The sequence below is a fragment of the Akebia trifoliata genome, chromosome 2 (assembly GCF_017979445.1).
Source record: "Akebia trifoliata isolate Shusen 1 chromosome 2, ASM1797944v1, whole genome shotgun sequence".
NCBI lineage: Eukaryota > Viridiplantae > Streptophyta > Magnoliopsida > Ranunculales > Lardizabalaceae > Akebia > Akebia trifoliata.
Window position 1 is genome coordinate 12,159,072 of NC_141376.1, and position 20,283 is coordinate 12,179,354.

A 20,283-nucleotide genomic window follows, 5' to 3' on the forward strand; every position below is an offset into this window, starting at 1 on the left:
GACTAGACCAACTATTGTTTTATAGTTAAATTGTTTATATAATTTACCATGTAAAGATGAAATAATATAAAGTATGAATTATAAAATTGTTGTAACCAAACAAAGGTCAAAACACCAATGGCATGCTCTTTAGGTGGCCAACGACCAATCAAGTTTATGCTTGGCCATTTGTCACTAATGGGTAGGAAAAAGTTGATTTTTTATTTATGTTTTGATTTGCTTAATTTTACTTAAGTGGATCCTGCTTAATTGATCGAAATTCTCTCGATTGATCTTCCATTATTGGAATCGATTGAGCTCTCAAGCTTGTTCAGTCAAATTGGGGTGTCTACAACAAAAAAAGAACATTTTTGTTCAATTTTAGTGAGAAAAACTTTTCTTGGACATTTTGTCAAACAGTTGGAGAATACCTTCAATATTTAGAGATTGAGAGACTTCTAATTCCTTGAGAATCCTGAAACGAAAGAGATCGATCAGATTGTCGCAAGAGAAATTGATTAACAAAATATATAACTATTAGATCAACAATATACAATTTTATTAAATATTTAACAACAACAAAATAATAAAAAAATAAGAAGGATTAATGATATGTCATACATAAGTTTGAAAAGGCAAGGGTGATGTGGGGGGAAATTCTGGAATAGGACACGTGGCATGAGGTTGAGCTCGGAAGTATCTCCAAATCTCGGATTGACGGAAAGTAAGCCCGGCAGATTGAGCTCCTCGGGTGCAAATAAATGATTGAGCTCGGACCTTAGCCACCGGTAGGTAAAATAGGTCGGTTGGAGGCAGCATAGGTCGGTTGTACAGATCTGCCATATGCGACAGTGGACTGACAGCATTCACAGCTCACGTCATCACAGAGGTGGCAGGGCAGTTGCAACAACTCCTACAGCTGACATGCCAGGGAGTGAGCTAACTGCCCAAGGTCACTTCAAAGGATGGCACAGAAACCGAACCAGATAAACGCCTATATAAGGAAGAAAACTATGGGTAAAAGTGGTTCGTATTCTTCTTCTCTTAAAAATTACTCTGATCAATTTGTCTAACTTGATCGTCGGAGTGGGCTGATTTGCAGGTCCGCCCGAACTTAGAGAGAAGGAAAGTGTAGAGCAATTTCGTGCATCTACAGGTGATATGATAAAATCGACAAAAGGTAGGGGGTAAATCACAACACGTTGAAAATCACTTAGATCTCATATTTTATTTCAATAATACAACCTAACTCAAGGCGAAGCGGGAACACTGAAGTAGCTTAATTGAGACTATTTATGAGATCGACACTAAGTGTTGTGTTACATTTGACGAATGAGTAGTAATCAACATGTGCTTTTATTAGTATATTGAAAATCAATTTGTTCTAAAGTTACAATCTCAACATTTCTTTTCTTATTTTCTCTCTTGTTTTTTTTGCTCTCTTGGCCTCTCTATATGTCCAAAATCAAAAGGATTAAGGATATGTTCGACCTTGGACCCATTAATGGCCTTGAGTCCAATATAAGCGCATTTGTGACCAAAGGGAAGGGAGCGAGACACACACAAATATATATATATATATATATAGGGGGGCGTTCAAGGGCCAACTTTTTAGCAAATTTTTTGGCAAAACATTTTTCAAAACATGGGTTAGAGGTATTGGAATTGGCTGATTTTTGGTGAGGATGATCTCTACGGTGAGGAGATCATCATCACCAAAAATCAGCCCATTCAAAAACTTCTAACCCCATCAAAAACAGTTTATAAAAAATGGACGGTCCACGATTTTTCAACTTGTAAACATGGGTTAGAAGTTTTGGAATGGGCTGATTTTTGGCGAGGATGATCTCCTCACCGTAGAGATCATCCTCACCAAAAATCAGCCCATTCCAAAACCTCTAACCCATGTTTTGAAAAATGTTTTGCCAAAAAGTTTGCTAAAAAGTTGGCCCTTGAACGCCACCCATATATATATATATATATATATATATAGAGAGAGAGAGAGAGAGAGAGAGAGAGAGAGAGAGAGAGAGAGAGAGAGAGAGAGAGAACCTTGATTGATTGGGAATTTAGGATGTCCATGTCTTCCTACTTGTTGGTTTTTGAGAATGGAGTTTGGAAAGGATGAAAATGATGGGATTAAGAGTCAAGTTCCGAATGGAAACATGTATCCCAACTTCTTTAACTTTGAATGTTATAAAAACTTGTTTCAAAGGTTTTAGAAACCTCTTCCTTGGATTATTTACACATGGTGTCTCTAATGAGATTTCCTAAAAATTAAAACAAATGTAGAGTTGTGAAAGAAATATAAAAAAAAACATGCGTGATTATTGTAGACAAGGTTCGAACCGAATTTTGAAGCGGCGTATCTGCTTCAAAGTTGGAATCTCAAAACTTGTTATAAATACAATTGTTTAAAATTTATTTTTTTAAAAGAAAACATAAGAAAAATAATTTATTGAGGTAGAGGATTTTTGTATTTTATTATACCAAATTTACTAAAATCTTGATTGTCTTATATGTATATAACTTTGATAATTTGACTAGTAATATTTTAATATTTTTTCATAAATTTTCAAATGGGATTTGAAAATGATTGGGGTAAGGAAATATATATACACAAAGACGATGACAACGAAATTTTTTACATCTACGGTCATGGAGAAGAAGGTGAAATAAGTGAAGATAACCATGATACAATTAAAATAGATGGAAAAAAGATTCAAAGAGGGAATTTAGAAAAAAAACTATGAGTTAAATGATAATTGTATTCATGATACACAAATGTAAGTGGAAGATGACATGAATGGACTTTGTCCATGTGTTGGAATGAAGTTTGAATCTTAGGAAGGAGCAAAATAAGGATTTCTTCCTAGGGGACAAATCATGAGCAATGGTAATGTTGAAGAGCTTAAAGAGCACCAATTTTGGAGAGAAATTTCAATTGTTTTTTTAGAGGTTAAAGAAAGGGAAATTTAAGTAATCTCTCATAGTTTATGAGAGAAGATCCAACTCAAGTAATGCAATCCCATCAATTAAAAAATAATATTTTATAGGGTAAATTACATTTTGACCCCTCTAGTTTGGTATAATTCTATTTTGACTCCTTAATATTTTGATAATTGCACTTACCTCCCTTATAGTTATCCAAGTAGTTCACTTTCCCCCTTTCGTCAACCTAACTGTAGGGCTGTCAACGGATAGGTATCCGATCGGATACTGCTATATCCGAATTCGAATCCGAAAAAATATACTACTATCCGAATTCGAATTCGAATCCGATCGGATATCCTTAATAAACATTCGAATTCGAATCCGAAAAATATATCGGATATCTGATAATATCCGATCCGATCGGAGTTCGCACAGTCGAAAACCATAGATTACATCTGAAAAATTACTCCGGCGAGTTCAGGTCGGAGAGAGAGAGAGAGAGAGAATATGTACCTGGATCCTCGCCGGGCAGAGTAGATGTGTCGGAGTTCGCACAGTTGAAAGTTGAAACCCACGTATTTCCTTCAAAAAATTACTTCGATTGGTTCAGATCGGAGGGAGGGAGAGAGAGAGAGAGAGAGAGAGAGAGAGAGAGTTTTCGGCGGGAGTAATGCCCTCATTTCCGGCCGGAGTAATGCCCTCGTTTCGATCGAAATGGAAACCTCCATTACCGTCTGTGTTTTGGTGCTGGCGGGTTTGAGAAGATAAAGTGTTAAAATTAAGTTTTGTTGTATGACAGCAATACTTAACACTGTGTATTTACATATATAAAGTTTCGTTGTAAAACATAAATACATAATATGTGTATTGTTATCGGAGCGGATATTATCGAATTCGGATATCGCAATATCCGAATTCGTATCCGAAACTCATTCGAATGTTTAAATGACATCCGAATCCGAATCCGATATCCGAAAATTTCGGATAATATCCGATTTTTCGAATTCGAATTCGAATTCGGATTCGGATTTCGGCTATCCATTGACACCCATGCCTAACTGTTAGGTTCCTTTTAAAAATACCATTTTAAAAATGTTATTCCTTTGTATAAATAAAAATATACCCGTGAAAAACATAGGTTGAATGAATGCTTAGGTGGGGGCATGTTAATTTTTGTTTTAAAACTTATTTTTTCAATAAAAAATAATATAAAAAAGAGGGTAAAATAGTAAAATAGTAAAATAACATTTGACTTTTAAACCTACTAGTAAAAGGGGAGGTAAGCACAATTATCAAAACATTAGGGGGTCAAAGTATAATTTACCATATTTTATATTTATTACAATGCCTTCACGCCTCTTTAACCATGATCTTTTCTAATAGACAAAAGCCAAATGACCTCATTACCCTCATTTTCAACTTAAAATTATAAACCCTTCGAATTCTCTTCTCAAAATCACTCATCTTCAATCTTTTAGATATTTGTTTTACCAAGTTTAATTACTTCAACCTTGAATGTGTGTTTGATTGTACGGCAAATACCGTGGAAAAAGATTTATTGTGAAAAATCGAGATTTAAAGGTGTTTGATGCATCCAAAGAAGCATTTTTGCCGAAATTTTTTTTTCTCACACACATAATTTGTCGAAGCAGAAGACAAATCAATTTTTTACCTTTCCCCCTTTGAAAAAAGGGTTTGTCAACCACACGACCAATTAAAAAAAAAAAAACAAATTAGAAACCTATCTTACTAAAACTTTTTATCTCTTCTATTCTTTCATTTTCCTCACCAAGTAACCTATAAGAGCCTTTTTTGTAAGTGCTCTCTTCTCCCCTCTCCCCTCTCCCCTCTTATCTCTTTTTGAAATTCTCTTCCTTGTTGAAACTCTCTGATAATGTTTATTTTATTGATGTGTTGCTATTTTTATGGAAAAGACAAAAATTATAATAACTTTTGTTAATGTGTTGTCTCATCAATGATTTTTTTTTTAAATTACAAAAAATAAATTAAGTTGTCGAACTATCCAATATTATACATTGTCAAACGTTTTAATGTGTTAAAATACGGTGCTTTACCAAAAATTTCCTTGAAATAGTTAAAAGGCTGAATTGTCCAACGTTTTAATAGCTTACTTTAACACCCCAACAATTTAGCCTCTTTTTAAAATCCTGGACCGTTAACGAGTTACTAAAATGTCAAATTGTCGAGTGACTTAATTTATTTTTGATAAAATTTGAAAGAATAAATTATTTTAAATAAATATTAAAATATTTAATTCTCTTTTTAGTAATTTCCCATTACTTATTGTTCGAGAAGAATGGTTTTTGCCGGAATCAATTTTAGGAACAGTCATTTTAACGAGAATGACTTCCTGCTCAAGGAGACGTGTTCCACCCAACAACAATAAAATCCTTGACGAAACGTGGGAACACACATGTTACACGTGTCAACTACTGATTTGATAAACAAAAAGTCGATACGTGACCATCGACGTCTAATCCACGTTTCTATACGGAAACCGTCCATCTCCAAGTGTATTAGTTCATATCGTCCGTCGATCTAGTTTAGGTTTTGTATAAATTAGGGTTCGCTTCTCATCACTTCTCGTATTTCTCCGTTTTATGCAGAATCATTTCCTATTTCTCTCTCGTTTAATTTCGATTTCTCTCCCCAGATTTCGTAAGATTGTTCTACGATCTGGTATTAATTTAATTTAATTTATTTATTTTTTCTTTTCTTTTATATGTTTTTGATCTATTTTTTCTGTTCGTTTTGTTGTCTTTGATCACTTATTATTTTTTATTACTTTGTTTTGAATCTTAGGCGGTCTCGTCTTAAGATTCATCATGGCGGTGGAAATCATTCTTTATTTTTTCAAATTATTGAAGTTGTAGATATAGGTCGGTTCTTTCTCTTTTTGTTTTTTGCTTTTTTAATTTTAAATTCATAAATTTATTTATGATTTATATGTAGATTCTTAAACAGATGGAATTTGGTAATTTCCTTGATTGGATCTAAACTTGTTAGTGGTATGCAGATCTTGCAATTTGAACGAGTTCTTGGGGCGTGGAATCAGTTCGTGGATCCTGAAGCCTTTTTCTCGAGACTTGATCAATGTTTCTCAACCAAAGAATTACCTTGTTTTTTGTTCGTTCCTTCTGAATTGAATGAGGTTGATGATGGGTTCCGTACTTCCATGAAAATTATGGAAAAATCAGGCTGGTCTCGTTGTGATTCAAGGTACTGTTTGGGTGATTTAGGTGTTCAGAATTAGGTCCTAATATATCGCTTCTAGAGTTGAAGGATTGGATGTTTGATGAGGCTATTTAGCGAGATTGATGAAAGGTTCCCTTAGAAGAGAAGGGGCTCTGTATTGAACACTGTTTGGTTTGTCATCCGTCGGACCTTTGCCATGACAGGTGCGCTTGCTTGGCAGGTCAAAAATCCCTAATAAAATTTTTATTTTTTGGTTTTTGAGGGGAGATCGCACAGGGGTTTTGCCTGGGTTCTCCCCTCTTGCGTGCGTGCCTGTGTTCTTTTACGTGTTCTTTGAATTACGCCTCAAAGCATATTAGGCTATGGTGTTGGTGTGCCGCACGTTAAAGTTCTACGAACAAATAAGGCACTATTCGTATGCAATCACGGAAAAAGACCTAAAAGGCTCAAACTTTGAAGGTACACACAAAACTGGACTAGATTCATTCAATTCTACTATTTTTGGTACATAATATATTTGAAAAAAATAATATTTAAATTCACTATGGTCTTTTATAGAATTTATGGGCATTCAATGAAGATTCATGTTTTTCTATCTTAAATATTAAATCTCTCTTTACTATTAAGAATTTTTTTTTTCATGTTATTATAAACATCTTTTATTTTAGTGAGAAGAAATTAGTATTGAAATTTGCATGATTGGTAGACATGATATTCATGATAATGGTTCAAATATGCGCGAGACGGAAACAAAACATTGACTCCGAAACATTGAATGTTTTGGGAATGTATTTGCCGGGGCAGTTTTTTCTTTGAAAACATTGCACCTAAGTGTTATTTGAAGTACTTTGTTACTACTACTTAAATTCATAAAATTTAAAGAAAATCTTTTCCTTGAACTATACTACCTCTTTTGTTGGTGAACAAATTGATATTGAAGCATCACGATCACTGCATCTACCTTGATTTTGTGGTTAAATTTCACAAATTTTGAAGGGAAAAAAGTTTCTGTCATCGTCTAACTCACAAAAATGGTCGATTGTACTCTCAATCTAAGTAGTTGGGCACTCAACGTAGTAAATCCATTATTATAGAGCTAGATGATTGTATGTAGAAAATTGGATGGCTTATAATAAATATTACACAATGAATTCTAAGGTTATTGTTATTGTTATTGTTATTTCTATTTATTAACATATTAAGATTTTCATTAAAATAGATGATGGATATTTATTATCCCGTATAGCATTTCCCATCATTGTAGTGATTGCCTAAAGGGTTGTGGTTGCAATATTATACTTTCCAATTTTTAGTTCATCTTGCATCCTCTGATAAGACATATTCTAATGTCATCATGATACCTATGGGGTGTGGTTTTGTTGTAGTTCATTCCTTTGTTCTTTGATAGGGTAGTAATTCTAGTGAGGATATTTAGTTGGTTTGTACCTCCATAGATCCACGAAGGACATCATAAGCTGTGTTTTTGTTGTTGTTTCATATGTTTCTGAGTTGGAATGGGTCTTTGTTTGGACCATGGGACATATTGTTTACAACTCCTCCAGATTGCTGTCTTTTATTTGTATCATCTTCGATGTTGCTGTTGGTGGGTTGCTGAAGATCTACTTTTGTGAGAACTCTTCCTTGATTGAAGGTGCTGTTGTTAGGGCTGCTGAAAGGTCTACAGTTATGATGTTCTCTTCATCTAGCTCTGCTGTTTACCTTTGAATTTTTATCAGATGGACTTAAGATTCATAGAATGCTTCTGGGGAATATACATTCTAGCATCAGTGGAGTATGGAGTAATGTCTACCCTTCCTTACTAGCAAGGTGATTGTCGAATTTCTGCTGAATCTCACCATGTATGCTTTGTCATCCGACCTTTGCCATGTCAGGTGCGCTTGCTTGGCAGGTCAAAAATCCCTAATAAAATATTTATTTTTTGGTTTTGGAGGGGAGATCGCACAGGATTTTGCCTGGGTTCTCCCCTCTGGTGCGTTTGTGTGTTTTGCTTCTCTCCTTTTACTTCTATACGTTCTTCGAATTACACATGGACGCGTGTTAGGCTTTCGTGTGCTGCGACGGTTGCTCTATGAACAATATGCGAAGTATGATAAAGCACTATTTGTTCTCAAATTACAGAAAAAGAACTAAAGGCTCGGCTTGGAAGGTACATACAAAACTAGACCAATTATGTTTAATTATACTTTTTTAGTTGGTGTAGCCTTTAATTTTTAAATTCTCAGGCTCAGTGGACATAATATTCATGTTAGTTTTTTCATTTTGGTTAATATTAGGTATATGCCACCGAATTTATGCTTTTAAGCGCACTAGGCCAATCCATATTTTTAATCTTAAATTTTTTAGTTAATTTATCTTTAAAAAAATAAAATAAAATAAACCTTTTAGTTAAATTTATTATTTGATTACATTTTAAGAAATACTATTCTATAAGCATTCCATGAGCAAATTAATGCAAATCCACATCTCAGTAAAACATGATATTCAACCAACCTTGGAAGTAATTTTTTTTTTATCAGTAACCTTGAAGTACCTGATCATATCTGTCAAAGAATTTGTGCTTATTCTATTCTTATCTTAAGCTATTAGTTAAAATTTACGATAATTTGTGGGGAAAATGTTGTTCTCATCTACAGACTCATCTATTGGGATGACAATATACCGAGCATTTGCAGTTTAAATCTAATAGGCTTGGTTCTTGAAAGTCGCAGACCTCATTGTTGGGGATAATACATATTCAGATGTGGAAAATTGGATTGCTTAGGCATGATGTTCTTCTTAGACTAATAATTTATAATTATTTTTATTTATTGAGGCAATGAGGGTCTACTCAAGCAAAATTGGTTAAATTTGAGATATTTTCTCTCTATATTAGAGGGATTGCACCATTGCAGTGATTTCCTATGGTGCTTCTGCTTATTCCACTGTATGCTTTTCAAGTTTACATCAACAGTTGTTCATGGGTGTGCGTCTTGGGATGGACTTTTAAAATGTATATTGTAGTTTGTGGTGATTCATTTAGGTTTGGCATGTGAAGTATGATCAATTGTTGTTCATTCCTTTGTTAGTTGATGTAGCATTATATAGGTACAAGTTGTGGTGAACTTTGGTCCTTCCTGGCTCTATGAAGGGGTATGTTCAGCCATGTTGGTATTTTTTTTTCATTTGTTTTGCTAGCTGGATATTTGGTCGGAATGTAGGAAAATTTCTCTCTCAGAGGATGGTGCATCTTTTGATGGTGTCATCTTCGACTTAGCAGTCTCCTGTCTTCCTCAATTGAAGGTGCTGCTGGTAGGGTTTCCAAAGATCTACATCTTTGACCCCGTCTTCTTCAAGCTCTGTTGATTTGCTTGGAAGTTTGATATTTGGTGTAAGCAGTCTTGGCAATGTCAAATATCGATGATTGTCATGTCCCATCATCCTCAAGTTATGGTGGCTTATTCTTTTTTATATATTCCGGTAGCAGCTGAGTATGGAGATATATTAACTCTTCCATATTTGCTGGAGGTAAATGGTCAAATTCCTGGTGAGAATATCATAATGTTATAATTAGGTTCATTCTGTTATTATTTTTGCTGAGTTCACATGCTCATGGTGAATCAATCCATGTCAAACAGCCAATTTTTGTTATCTTTTCAATTTAATTTAAGTTCCAGATCATTATAAATTGTAGTTATCTTTTGCTTCATTTTAGGTGGCAAGGTTATTCCATGTGTTCCTCCATTGATGATGGATGGTGTAGTTGGGAGAGAAGGGCTTTTGAAAATCTTCCTTTATGATGGCTGGTGGTAGGGGAAGCTGAAGGTTTTACATTTGTGATGGTCTTTTCTCCCAAGTTCTGCTATAGTGCTTGCTATTTTCATCAAGTAATGATTTGGAGATACACTTCTCTTAGAGTTTGGCTTGCACTTGGAGTAACATTTTACTTCTTCTCAAGGTAGTGGTCCTATTTACATGTTAAGGCCTGTTTTTTTTAGTTTTTAAGTCAAAAGAGCTAAGATAAATGATGTTCGTTTGGGTTTTTTTTGGCTTTAGTGGATTTCAATTGAAGCCTAAAAGTAGTTTCTAAAAGAAGTCGTTCAAGATGGGTTTTTTCAAAAGGCTTTTACGGTAAGTCAAAAACGTAAAACGGTTCAAGTGTATTTAACAAAATATCTTTCATCTTTAATCAAACTTAACCTTAAAAAATAGAAGGGAATTATCAAAATATCTTTCATCTTTTTAATTAAATTAAATCTTAAAAAATAAAAAAGAATTATCAAAATATCCTTCATCATCACTATTTTATTATCAAAATATCTTTTATATTTATGTGGATGTTGGATTGTGTATTATGCAGGTATTTTTATTTATTTATCATATATTCATTTTTAAGAGATGTTATCGAAATTTCGATAAAAATATAAAATTTATAAAGTTATTAAATTGAAAATAATTATTTTTATAATTTTTTAATATAAATTTATTAAGGTATTTTACTTATTTATTTATTTTTGTGCATTATTAACATTAAGGGTATTCTAATCATTTTATTAGAATCCAGTAATAAAAAATTATCAAAAGAATATTTATTTTTGGTTTATGTGTTTTTGTAACGAGCAAGTTTTTGTTGGATGTGGTTATTCAGTCTTTGGGCTAGTTTTTGTTGGATGTGGTTATTCAGTCTTTAGGCTTCTGCTACTTTCAGAAGTCAGTTTTTGGAGTTGGAGCTAGCTTTTGTAAAGAGCAAACCTTAAATCTCACCATGCACAAGTAGTTTCTTCTTATACAAAAGCATGGTTTATTAAAAAAAATTTCTTCCTTTTCTGAGAATGACTATTAAGATGATCAAATTTAACGGACTACTAAGTCGATCGATCAAATTTATGGAAAAACTTGATACGTGGATTTGATCCGATCTGAGACTTCAAATTTGAATTTTTGGATCAGATTCAAATTGAGTTTATGAAAAGCGGTAACATTTCAAATCAGCCAATGTAATAAAGTTTGAATTGATTTTTCATATAGGGATGCCAAATTTTCAACTTTTTTTATATATGTTCTCTAGTATTGGCCTCTATTTCCCCGGAATCTCTTGTCCCCGATCTCGGTGATATAGATCAATTTGTAGCAGGAGATTTTGGAGTGTGCATCATCAAGAAACCATCGTCAATGTAACTTTAGTGGATGCTCGTGTTTTCTCTTCTTTTCCTTGTCCTTTAGGCCTTCGCTTCCTACTCTCCTTCTCCCTCCGTTTCTCTTTGGAAATTTACCCTCCATTTCTCTTTGGAAATTTAGAGTTTGGATTTGTTTTGGAAAGGAAAATCAAGTTCTCTTGATTGGATAGGTTTCTGAATTTTTAAATTGAACCGAATTCAGGCAAATTTTTGGATAATTTGAGTTTTGGATCAGTAAAGGGGTTGGTACTGATTTGATACCAAACCAGTGGGATAGAGATAAGTCATATCATTAAAAGGCAGGTTCCTAACTAGGCCTTAATCAGTCTTTTAAACAAGTTTTATTTGGATGAGAGGCTTTCTTTTCCTAGTTGAATAAATATTTTGACATCAATTTTGTTCAAAAGAAAAAATGTTTTTAAGTCTTTGATATATTTCATATTTAATTTATTAAGGTAATATTATTATGTGATACACTGATAGGTTGTATTTTAGGTAATAGTTCTCTTGAGTTATACTTTTAAGACAGTAATTTTTTATTGCACTAAATTTTCTAGTATCAATTTAACATTATTTTCCCCTCAAATTAAATTATAATTATATTTATATTTATTATGTTATTTTGAACTGTATTTTATTTTGTCCCCTACGAGATATTCAGTTATTAAATTTTAATGTAGCTTTTAATTTACGGTTTGATTGGTCCCCACTGGTCATTTTAGGTTAAGGGGAGGCCATATTCCCCCCTCATTTCAAATGTTGAAATTTTTGATGGATTCATAAGCTCAAAAAGGTAAGAGCGCTCAGGCTGTATAGGCTTGAGAGGATGATGGTTCGAATCCATCTGGGTCCCTTGTTATAAATAGCACTTTTTATAATGAAATTTGGGACTAACAATGTAACATAGGGAAGGAACATTGTTATTGTTCATGTTGGAGAGTGTTGTTGGTTATTTGGATCCCATACTCTCATTTTATCTATATTATTTATATATATATATATTTCAAGAGATTTGCAGAGTAAGCATTAAGGCTCTGATACTAATTGATGTAGAATTGTTTGAACTCGTAATCAAATCAATGTTTTAACTCATAACTAGGAGGTAATGCCTTTGTGGCACTCAAAAGAAATCCGTATCACTGTATGAGTCCTCATTGTGAACGCTTTTGTGGTACTCCAGCTAATCCCTTAAAAATGTAGCTCAACTCAACTAATTTGCAACAATCATCCTTTTTTAATTTACTATTACTATGTAGTAGTTTTAGCCAAAGTTACATTTTTAACCATTTTTATTCATGAAAACTTGCAATATTTTTCTTTCAATCTCTCTCTTTAATGTGTTGCTGGTTTCAAGAAAATGATGAATGCCTGTTGGGGGGGGGGGGGGGATAATTGCGTTCAGTTTTTATATCAAACAGAGTAAATCCTTCAACATCAATTTTGTAAGTGGAGTGCTTATTCTTCAGAAAAAATGTTACTAGGTAATGTTATTTTATATTAGTGTATTTTTATTTTTATTTTTTTATAATGTCGGTTGTCTTTTTGAGCTACACATTTAATACCTAATTCTTTTCTAATGGCTCATGTAATAAATGTTTGCAGAAAGCTTAACACTTGTTTGTTTCAGTTTATTTTTTTGGCAATTATTTTTGGCTTTAAGCTGAATAAGTCAGGAAAGCATGTTTATTAGTAACGATTTCTGCTTCACTAGCTTTTGCGGGAAGTCAAAACTGTGTTTTTGAGAAGTCTTGCAAGGCACAATGACAAGCCAATACCGAAAAACGTAGGAGGAGGAAATGACGATTTCTTCCCTTATTCTTCTTAACTCATCGATTGAACAATAGAATCAATTCGACCTCTCCACACCATTTCTACTACTTCTTTGTTGGATTCTATAACAAGATTCTCTTGGACGAAGCTTCCCAAACTTTGAGTTTCTGCTTCTCCTAGACACAGAATCCTAAAGTAAGTTGGAATTTGTGATAATAAATAAACTCTTAATTTACCAAATATCTATTTTTACGAAGTGCTTGAGAAATACCCATTTATCTCTTTATTTCCTTCGATTATATTTGTATAAGGGAAATTATATTTAAAACCTTGTTTTCACCGGAAATGTTATAAGTTCATTCCATTGTTAGTAAACTTAGTTTTTACTGACCGAAAACCTCTGTTGTCCATTTTAGTTCGTCGAGTATGTTATTTTCTTATATTGATCTGTTATTTCAGATGTTTTTTTTGTTAAATTTTTTATGTAAGCTCAAAATGGTAAGAGCACTCATACAGTCGTGTACTGTATAATTAGTTTCGAGAGGATGATGGTTCGAATCCATCTGGATCCTTTATTTTATTTTATTTTAATGAAGTTTTTATCCTACTATTGCTATCTTGTTTTTCACAATTCTCACCATCAATTCCAGACTCACTTCTTCCCAACAAGTCTTGCCAGATTTTTCATATATTGATGTCAAATTCAAGAGCACCTTTGGATTACTTCAAGCATTGAATGGGGAGGTTTCACTTTGATATGCTCATTTTCTTGTCATGTCAATTATTAAAAAAAAAAAAAACAAAAACAAAAAAAATTGCAGAACTTCGGATTCTGATTTTGGTGATTTTTCTTTTTTTGTAATTTTATAAAAATTAGTATTTTTTTGATAAATAATTATTTAATTAAGTTTTTTTAAAATCTTTAATGATTCCCAAACAGTGATTTCACGATATTAAAGATTCATATCAGAATTGAGAGTTGAAACTCCATAAAATGGTTTTATTTAAAATGAAAACTGATGGAAAGGAGGGAGACTGACCAGTAGAAAGCTAGAGGTTTATGAGCTTGTTGTTGATCATCCACTCGAGACTCCAAGGACCGTTGATGTTCTTGTAACTCCAATAAGCCCATCCAAATGTGGCACGCCCATACACATTTATTTGTGCGTTAGCGAATCTCTTTGTGTCTTCCATGGATGCTCCCCGCTTTGCCATTGCTGCAGTCCATTCCCCTACAATCCCAATATGTCACATTTTAGTATAGTTAGGAGTAATAAAAATCTTATAAAACTTTATATTTTGTTTTTGGGAGATCTTATATTGCCAAACCATTGTTCTAACAAATAGAGAGCTTCTATTGAAAGAATCTGTTATATAATAAATGAAACCAAACTACTAGTACTTACCCACGAAAGTAAGGGGACCATCGGGTGAGGTAACTGCGCTCAAATTAGCAGTACGAACGTTGTTAATGTAATCGATGTTTTGTTGTACAGTCATGTTGTTGAACTTATGAGAATAGAGATTGTAGTAATGCACATCTAGGACCGAGCCCTTTAGAGCACGGCCAAGTGGGAGGAACTCAGTCGGGTCAGCTGATTGTCCCAACCGACTAGACATGGGGTGTACTTCCTTACAGCCTTACACTACGTCAAAAAAGTTAAAATTCACTACTATTATAGCGGTAAACTCGGCGGCCCAAGACCAACGTTTTTTTTACAGGCCGAATTAAGCCCAAGAACAAATTTCGACAGTCTCGGCCCATCGAACCACCGAATTTTTTCTTTTAACAAAAAAATAAATAAAAATTAACGTCTTAACGGACTTCCTTCTCTCAACCATTTCAGAGCAAAACAGATCGAAGAAAGTTGCAGACGAATCTCACTCTCTCTCACAGATAACCTTCCCTCTTGATTTGGTTCGATCAAACCAAGAAGCATTCGAGAACACCGAGCGATCGAGAGCACCAAACGATCTCTCACTACGAATTGATTTGTATGCAATCAATTTCGGATCGATCGAGAGCACCGAACGAGCTCCTGTCACTTCGTCGATGGATTTTTAATGTCTTAGAACTCAAATCGAAGAAGATATTAGAGCTCAAGTAAAAAACCCTACGAATTGAAGCTCAATCATCAGTGCCATCGATCAAATCACGTTAGATCTCAACTGTAAGTCCATCTCTCTCAAAAACCCTAAAAATCCCTAATTTTTTTTATTAGTTTGTTTCCAAATGATGTAATTTCATCCCTGTTTTCCTCGACTGTGTAATTTGAGCATGTTAAACTACTTTTACTCAAGGGAATCGTGAAGGTGTTTCTTGATCTTCTATAGATGAACAACAACCTTGTTTGAAATCGAGAAAAAATCTTCTCTTCTTGATGTTCAATAAATAAACAATATTGCTGGGGTTAAGTTTTAATGTTTTAATTTTTGATCTTCTTTGAAATTTAGGCATTTTAGTCTTTCTTCTCATGTTTGTTTGGAATTTTGAACTTATCTGAATTATATCTTCAGCTCTGAATCTCAATTCTCAATTCAATTATTGAATATCTAAATCTGACAATAACGTGGAAATATGAATCAGCCAATATGGATAATATGCCAACAGAGCTGTTTCTGATCTTCACTTAATTGGTTTCATGTTGTATAGATAGGTTATCCATATCAACAATGCTATGATTTGTGTCGCCCGTGAGTGAGTGAGTGAGCGTGTGTGCATGTGTTGGGGGAGAAGGGGTCGATTGCTGGGATCTGTCGTGAGGCAGGAAGACATAGTTACATGATTCTTACTTTCAAGGGTCTATTGCCTGGCTTGCTTGGATAGGGGCTATTTTCTTGCTTCTATTGGTAGCTCTGACTAAACATGTTGTGGTTTTGCTCACACGCTTTACAATAGTAGTGTGGACTGCATTCAAGGGGATGCAGTCATTTAGACAGTATAGGACATTTATGTTGTGTAATACTAAAATTTTACTCTCTTCAACTTTGGATCTACTGAGTATTACACCAGCAATGCTTACAGGTGGTCATTCTCTTCAGAGTTACTTTTATTATCCCCGATGTCGCTTGTCAATTAGCTAAGAAGATCATCTACCATTGTTGGGACCTATGCCTCTATGGGGCAGGCTTGCAATTGATGCTTATGGCCCTGTAAGTGACAATGCTGGCGGAATTGCTGAGATGGCAGATGGCTGGAATGAGCCACAAGATCATATTGGCAAGGTAATTCAAAATCAGCAATGCTGTCGGGAGATTTAGACAAGGATTCAACACTTAGAGGGTATGTGAAATTTGGCAAGATTGATCCGGCAATGAAAATTTTGAAACAGAACCAGAAAACTTTCCAATCTAATAGACCATCCAGCATGGTGAAGAAAGAGGCTTTACATTCAAAATGGTTGTACAAGCATGGCCACAGCGTCCATCATGAGTAAGTGATCCTGCTGAAGTTTTTTATAAAATGTTTAGTTTTTAAAACTCCAATTCAAATGTTTCCTTTCTTTTTGGCACTCTTATTGTTGCCCATCACTACTAGCAGAGCTGTTGGAGACGATTGTTGTGGTGGACGAAGAGTCGAGCCTGCTGTTGGAGACGAATTAGTATGTTTTGTTTTACTTTCTACTTGTCTTATTATTTGAAGTTCATGGATGAATGCATACTCTGATATTCTGATGATAGTAATGAAGTATTGCAACATATGTTACTTATCACTTACAAGGGAAAAAAAGAAGAAAAAAGAGAGGAAAAATTGATCTCACATCATTTCTAGCCTTTCTTACAAAGTTCTCACAGACGTGGCTTTCTTTGTGTAGACAACAATGTTGGCCAAAATTTTAATGGTTGAACCATTTGAATAAGGTAACCTCAATGGTAGAATCACATTCTACTTAGCTTAGAAGAATATGAAACATTTTTACATAAACTAGCCTCGCTTTAATTTTTTAAATTTCCTTTCTTGTAGGGTAATGTTTGTTATTGGTTGAGTTGCAAGTAGGATTGATGTTTTCTTTGAGGGTGTTTGTACATTGGATGTAGGAGTAGTAGTAGTAGTAGTAATGTGACCAATTGTTGTTATTTAGCTTTTAATTTCTGTTCTATTCTCTATAACCGATTTGCCCGTTCTTTTTTCTAGTAAACAGAAGTTGTTTGAGTTTAGTGTGGGGTTGCTTGTCGTGGTGTTCGCTTATCCTTACATAAAAAAGGTTACAATATCAAACGAATGTTCAGCTGTGTGAGCTAGATGCAGCCATTGATAAGTGTTCAATTAGGGGTCCATATTCGAAGTGTTCACCTTGCTTTGATTAAGAATGGTTTGACGAATTAGACTTGCTGGAATGAGTCAAAGAATGGAGGGAAGGCTTAGAACATATAGTTTGAGAGCTTGTTTCCCTCCCATTTCCCCTGGTTGATTGGCCATGACTACCTTTGATTATCACCTGTTTGGGGACATGGTGTTCCCTCAACTTGTGCATAGGCAAAGAGGGCAAATAGGTTACTACTAATGGCCCTCATTGCAATGCAATGTTTTGGTCAGGTGAAAAACTGAAGCAATCTCAACCAAAACTTTTTCCAAAACATTTAATGTTTTGGGTTCAATATTTTAGTCCAAACTCGAGCCAAAACATTCCAAAACAACATGAAACTTCGAAACATCGATGGGAATATGGGGTTGGCATCCCAAATATTGGGGTTGGCATCCATCACGATTTCTTTGTCACCATTTGACTTTATTTTGAGCCATGATATCTCCACACATTTTTATATTGCAAAACACATTAAATGCATTGCAGGCTTTCAAACGTTTCTGCAATTACATTTAAATGTTTTGCCATATAAAATAAGAATGTGGCCATATGTCATTCATACATTGAAACTAGCAGACTGCATGTACAATGCACGTGTTGCTTAATGATATTATTTTTCTTTAATGCTTAGTAGAGTTTTCTGAAAAATAAGAGTTTTTTGTTGTAATGGTAGTAACAGAAATGTAATTGAAAAGATATTTGGGTAGTAAATTAACTATTTTACTTCTGTGTACATCATTTTTGTTATAAAGCATGAAGATTTTTAAGGATAATATAGGAGTTTTTCTTATTGATGTAATTAAAAATTTTGTATTTAAATTAATAATTGATGGCATAGGGAATTTTTTGATAGAAAGTGAGCAAAATGTCGAATGTCAAGGGTCTGTTCTCTCTGGATCGTAGAATGTTTTTTTATTGATCCAGTGTAGAAGCACGAGGCTTATGCCTTGCTTTTCTTATGGTCCCAGTGTGTGACTCGCACCTTTACATTCAAAACAATAGAAGCTCATAGCTTGATTTATCTTCTATATACAGGGTTTATGCACCTTTTCCACCAATTAACTTTAATCTATTTTTGTTTTTTAGGTATTGGAATGATCCTGAAAAAACTACATCATAGCTACCTTGTGAGGAAAGTGAACATAGATGCCAAGATGTAATACCCAATAACCTGCTATGCACGTCAAGGGAGCCTAATCCTATTCCTACCATCAACAGTTTTCAGGGTCAAAATTTGATTTTTTGCATTGTTGGCATATGAACTGTGCAATCCATCTAGTTATCATGAATCATCAAAGCTGTTCAACAGTGACTAACTGTCTTAATTGGTCTTGACTTACTCCTTTTATGTACTTCTACTTGTTGGACCTTCTTGGCAGTCATATATAACTGTCTGTTATTTACTGTTTTTCTTTGATCTTCAGCTACAGTTTGAGGAAGTCTTCTATGAGAAGTACTTCCCAAAGGCGATGCAGGATGAGAGGATAAGAGGATAAGAGATTCCATGGACTTGGTATAGAAGACTCTGACAATAGCAAAATACAAGGCTAAGTTTGCAGATCTTTCACATTTTGCATCCCACTTGATTGCTATAGACGAGTTTAGGATTGATCAATTTAGACATGTTCTGAGGCCTACCATCCAAGAGAAGCTTGTGGCGATTAGAATCAATACTTATGCAAAGATGGTTGATAAAACCCTATTAGTAGAGAGTGAGTTTGAGACCATCAAGAAGATATGAGAATAAGGAAAGACCTAGAGGGATGGACAACTACAAGTTGAGTAGAGCAAGAGGCAGAAGACTACACCACAATATCGACTAGGTTAGGGGCAAATTATGGGAGGCTAGTTGATCGGAGGTTGGGACAACTGGTGTACTGTATATAGTTTTGGCATATGCAAAAGTGTGAATATACAACTAGTTTTGGCATATGCAATTCTCTCTTTTGAAAGTTTTCCTCTTAGTTGTTGTATACATATTTCTATGCTTAGAATTAGTCATTGCACATATGTATATATGTATCTCTAATGGAAAGGAAATATACATGTATATATAACAATAAAACAGAACAAGAGACTCCATTTGGTGGTTAATACATTGCTTTTGAAACTAATGAATTAGTTGTTATATAATTTCTTTAAGAAATATCTAAAATGTATATATAATAATAAAATAAATATTCATGTAGAGGTTTTTTTGGGATTTCGCTCTTTGAGATTTGTGTACTTTCTTTGTGTACTTTATTTATCCCAAAATAAGCCTGTATTTACCATTATGATATATCATTTAATTTGCAAAGAACAAGAGGAATCGTTTAGAGGGCAATTCACTACGTCTTTAATTTGGCTAGGCAAGCGATGATTAGTAGTTGTTTACGTGTGATAGTTTTTTGTCAAGTAAATGTTAGTCTCATTGTTTCCGACATTAATATGAATGTATTATAACTTCTGGATCCTGTTTTTTTTTTTTTTTTTTTTCCTGATTTACTAATATGAATGTATTGTACCTTGTACACTGGCCAGCCAAATTGAAGGAATGGGCTCATATGTTGTGCCTAATGAAGAAGACTTCGAAGAGTTGGACATGGAGTCAACATGGGCTGGAATGGAAAAATGTTTGGATATGGGGATATGTAAGTCCATTGGTGTGAGCAATTTCTCTTGTAGAAAGATCGAACGGCTGTTAGAACATGCATCGGTCCCACCAGCTGTGCATCAGGTACCATTGATTCCATGGGTTACTATGATCGACACATACATCATCATCATCATCATCTTGTGAAGGATCTAACACCGAAGTCAGTTTTGGAGTTAATGAATGTGAACATATATTGTGATGATAGAACAGTGAAGAGCACTGACAAAGGAGCAGGAATGTGCAGTTGCTTGCATTCACGAATAAG

The 20,283-nt window shown here is 34.2% G+C and overlaps 1 protein-coding gene and 1 long non-coding RNA gene across 5 annotated transcripts; one reads left to right on the top strand and one right to left on the bottom strand.

Annotated features, from left to right (window-relative positions):
• Positions 1 to 5,453: 5,453 nt before the first annotated feature.
• On the top strand, positions 5,454 to 18,481 carry LOC147409596 (uncharacterized). Of its 4 annotated transcripts, none has more exons than XR_015174646.1 (7): positions 5,454 to 5,613; positions 5,737 to 5,813; positions 5,951 to 9,654; positions 9,842 to 15,244; positions 16,099 to 16,506; positions 16,615 to 16,675; positions 18,467 to 18,481. It is a non-coding gene; the product is annotated as an uncharacterized LOC147409596 (long non-coding RNA). The 4 variants fall into 4 exon arrangements; XR_015174649.1 differs by lacking the exon at positions 18,467 to 18,481 and having other exon boundaries at positions 9,842 to 13,268; positions 14,921 to 15,244; positions 16,615 to 16,658; XR_015174650.1 differs by lacking the exon at positions 18,467 to 18,481 and having other exon boundaries at positions 5,951 to 9,673; positions 16,615 to 16,668.
• Positions 14,124 to 14,693, bottom strand: LOC147409597 (uncharacterized). Its single transcript, XM_086430558.1, has 2 exons — positions 14,480 to 14,693; positions 14,124 to 14,305 (listed from the first exon to the last, which is right to left on the bottom strand). Exons 1-2 carry the CDS (start codon positions 14,691 to 14,693, stop codon positions 14,124 to 14,126), a joined length of 396 nt encoding a protein of 131 aa, XP_086286684.1.
• Positions 18,482 to 20,283: the final 1,802 nt, after the last annotated feature.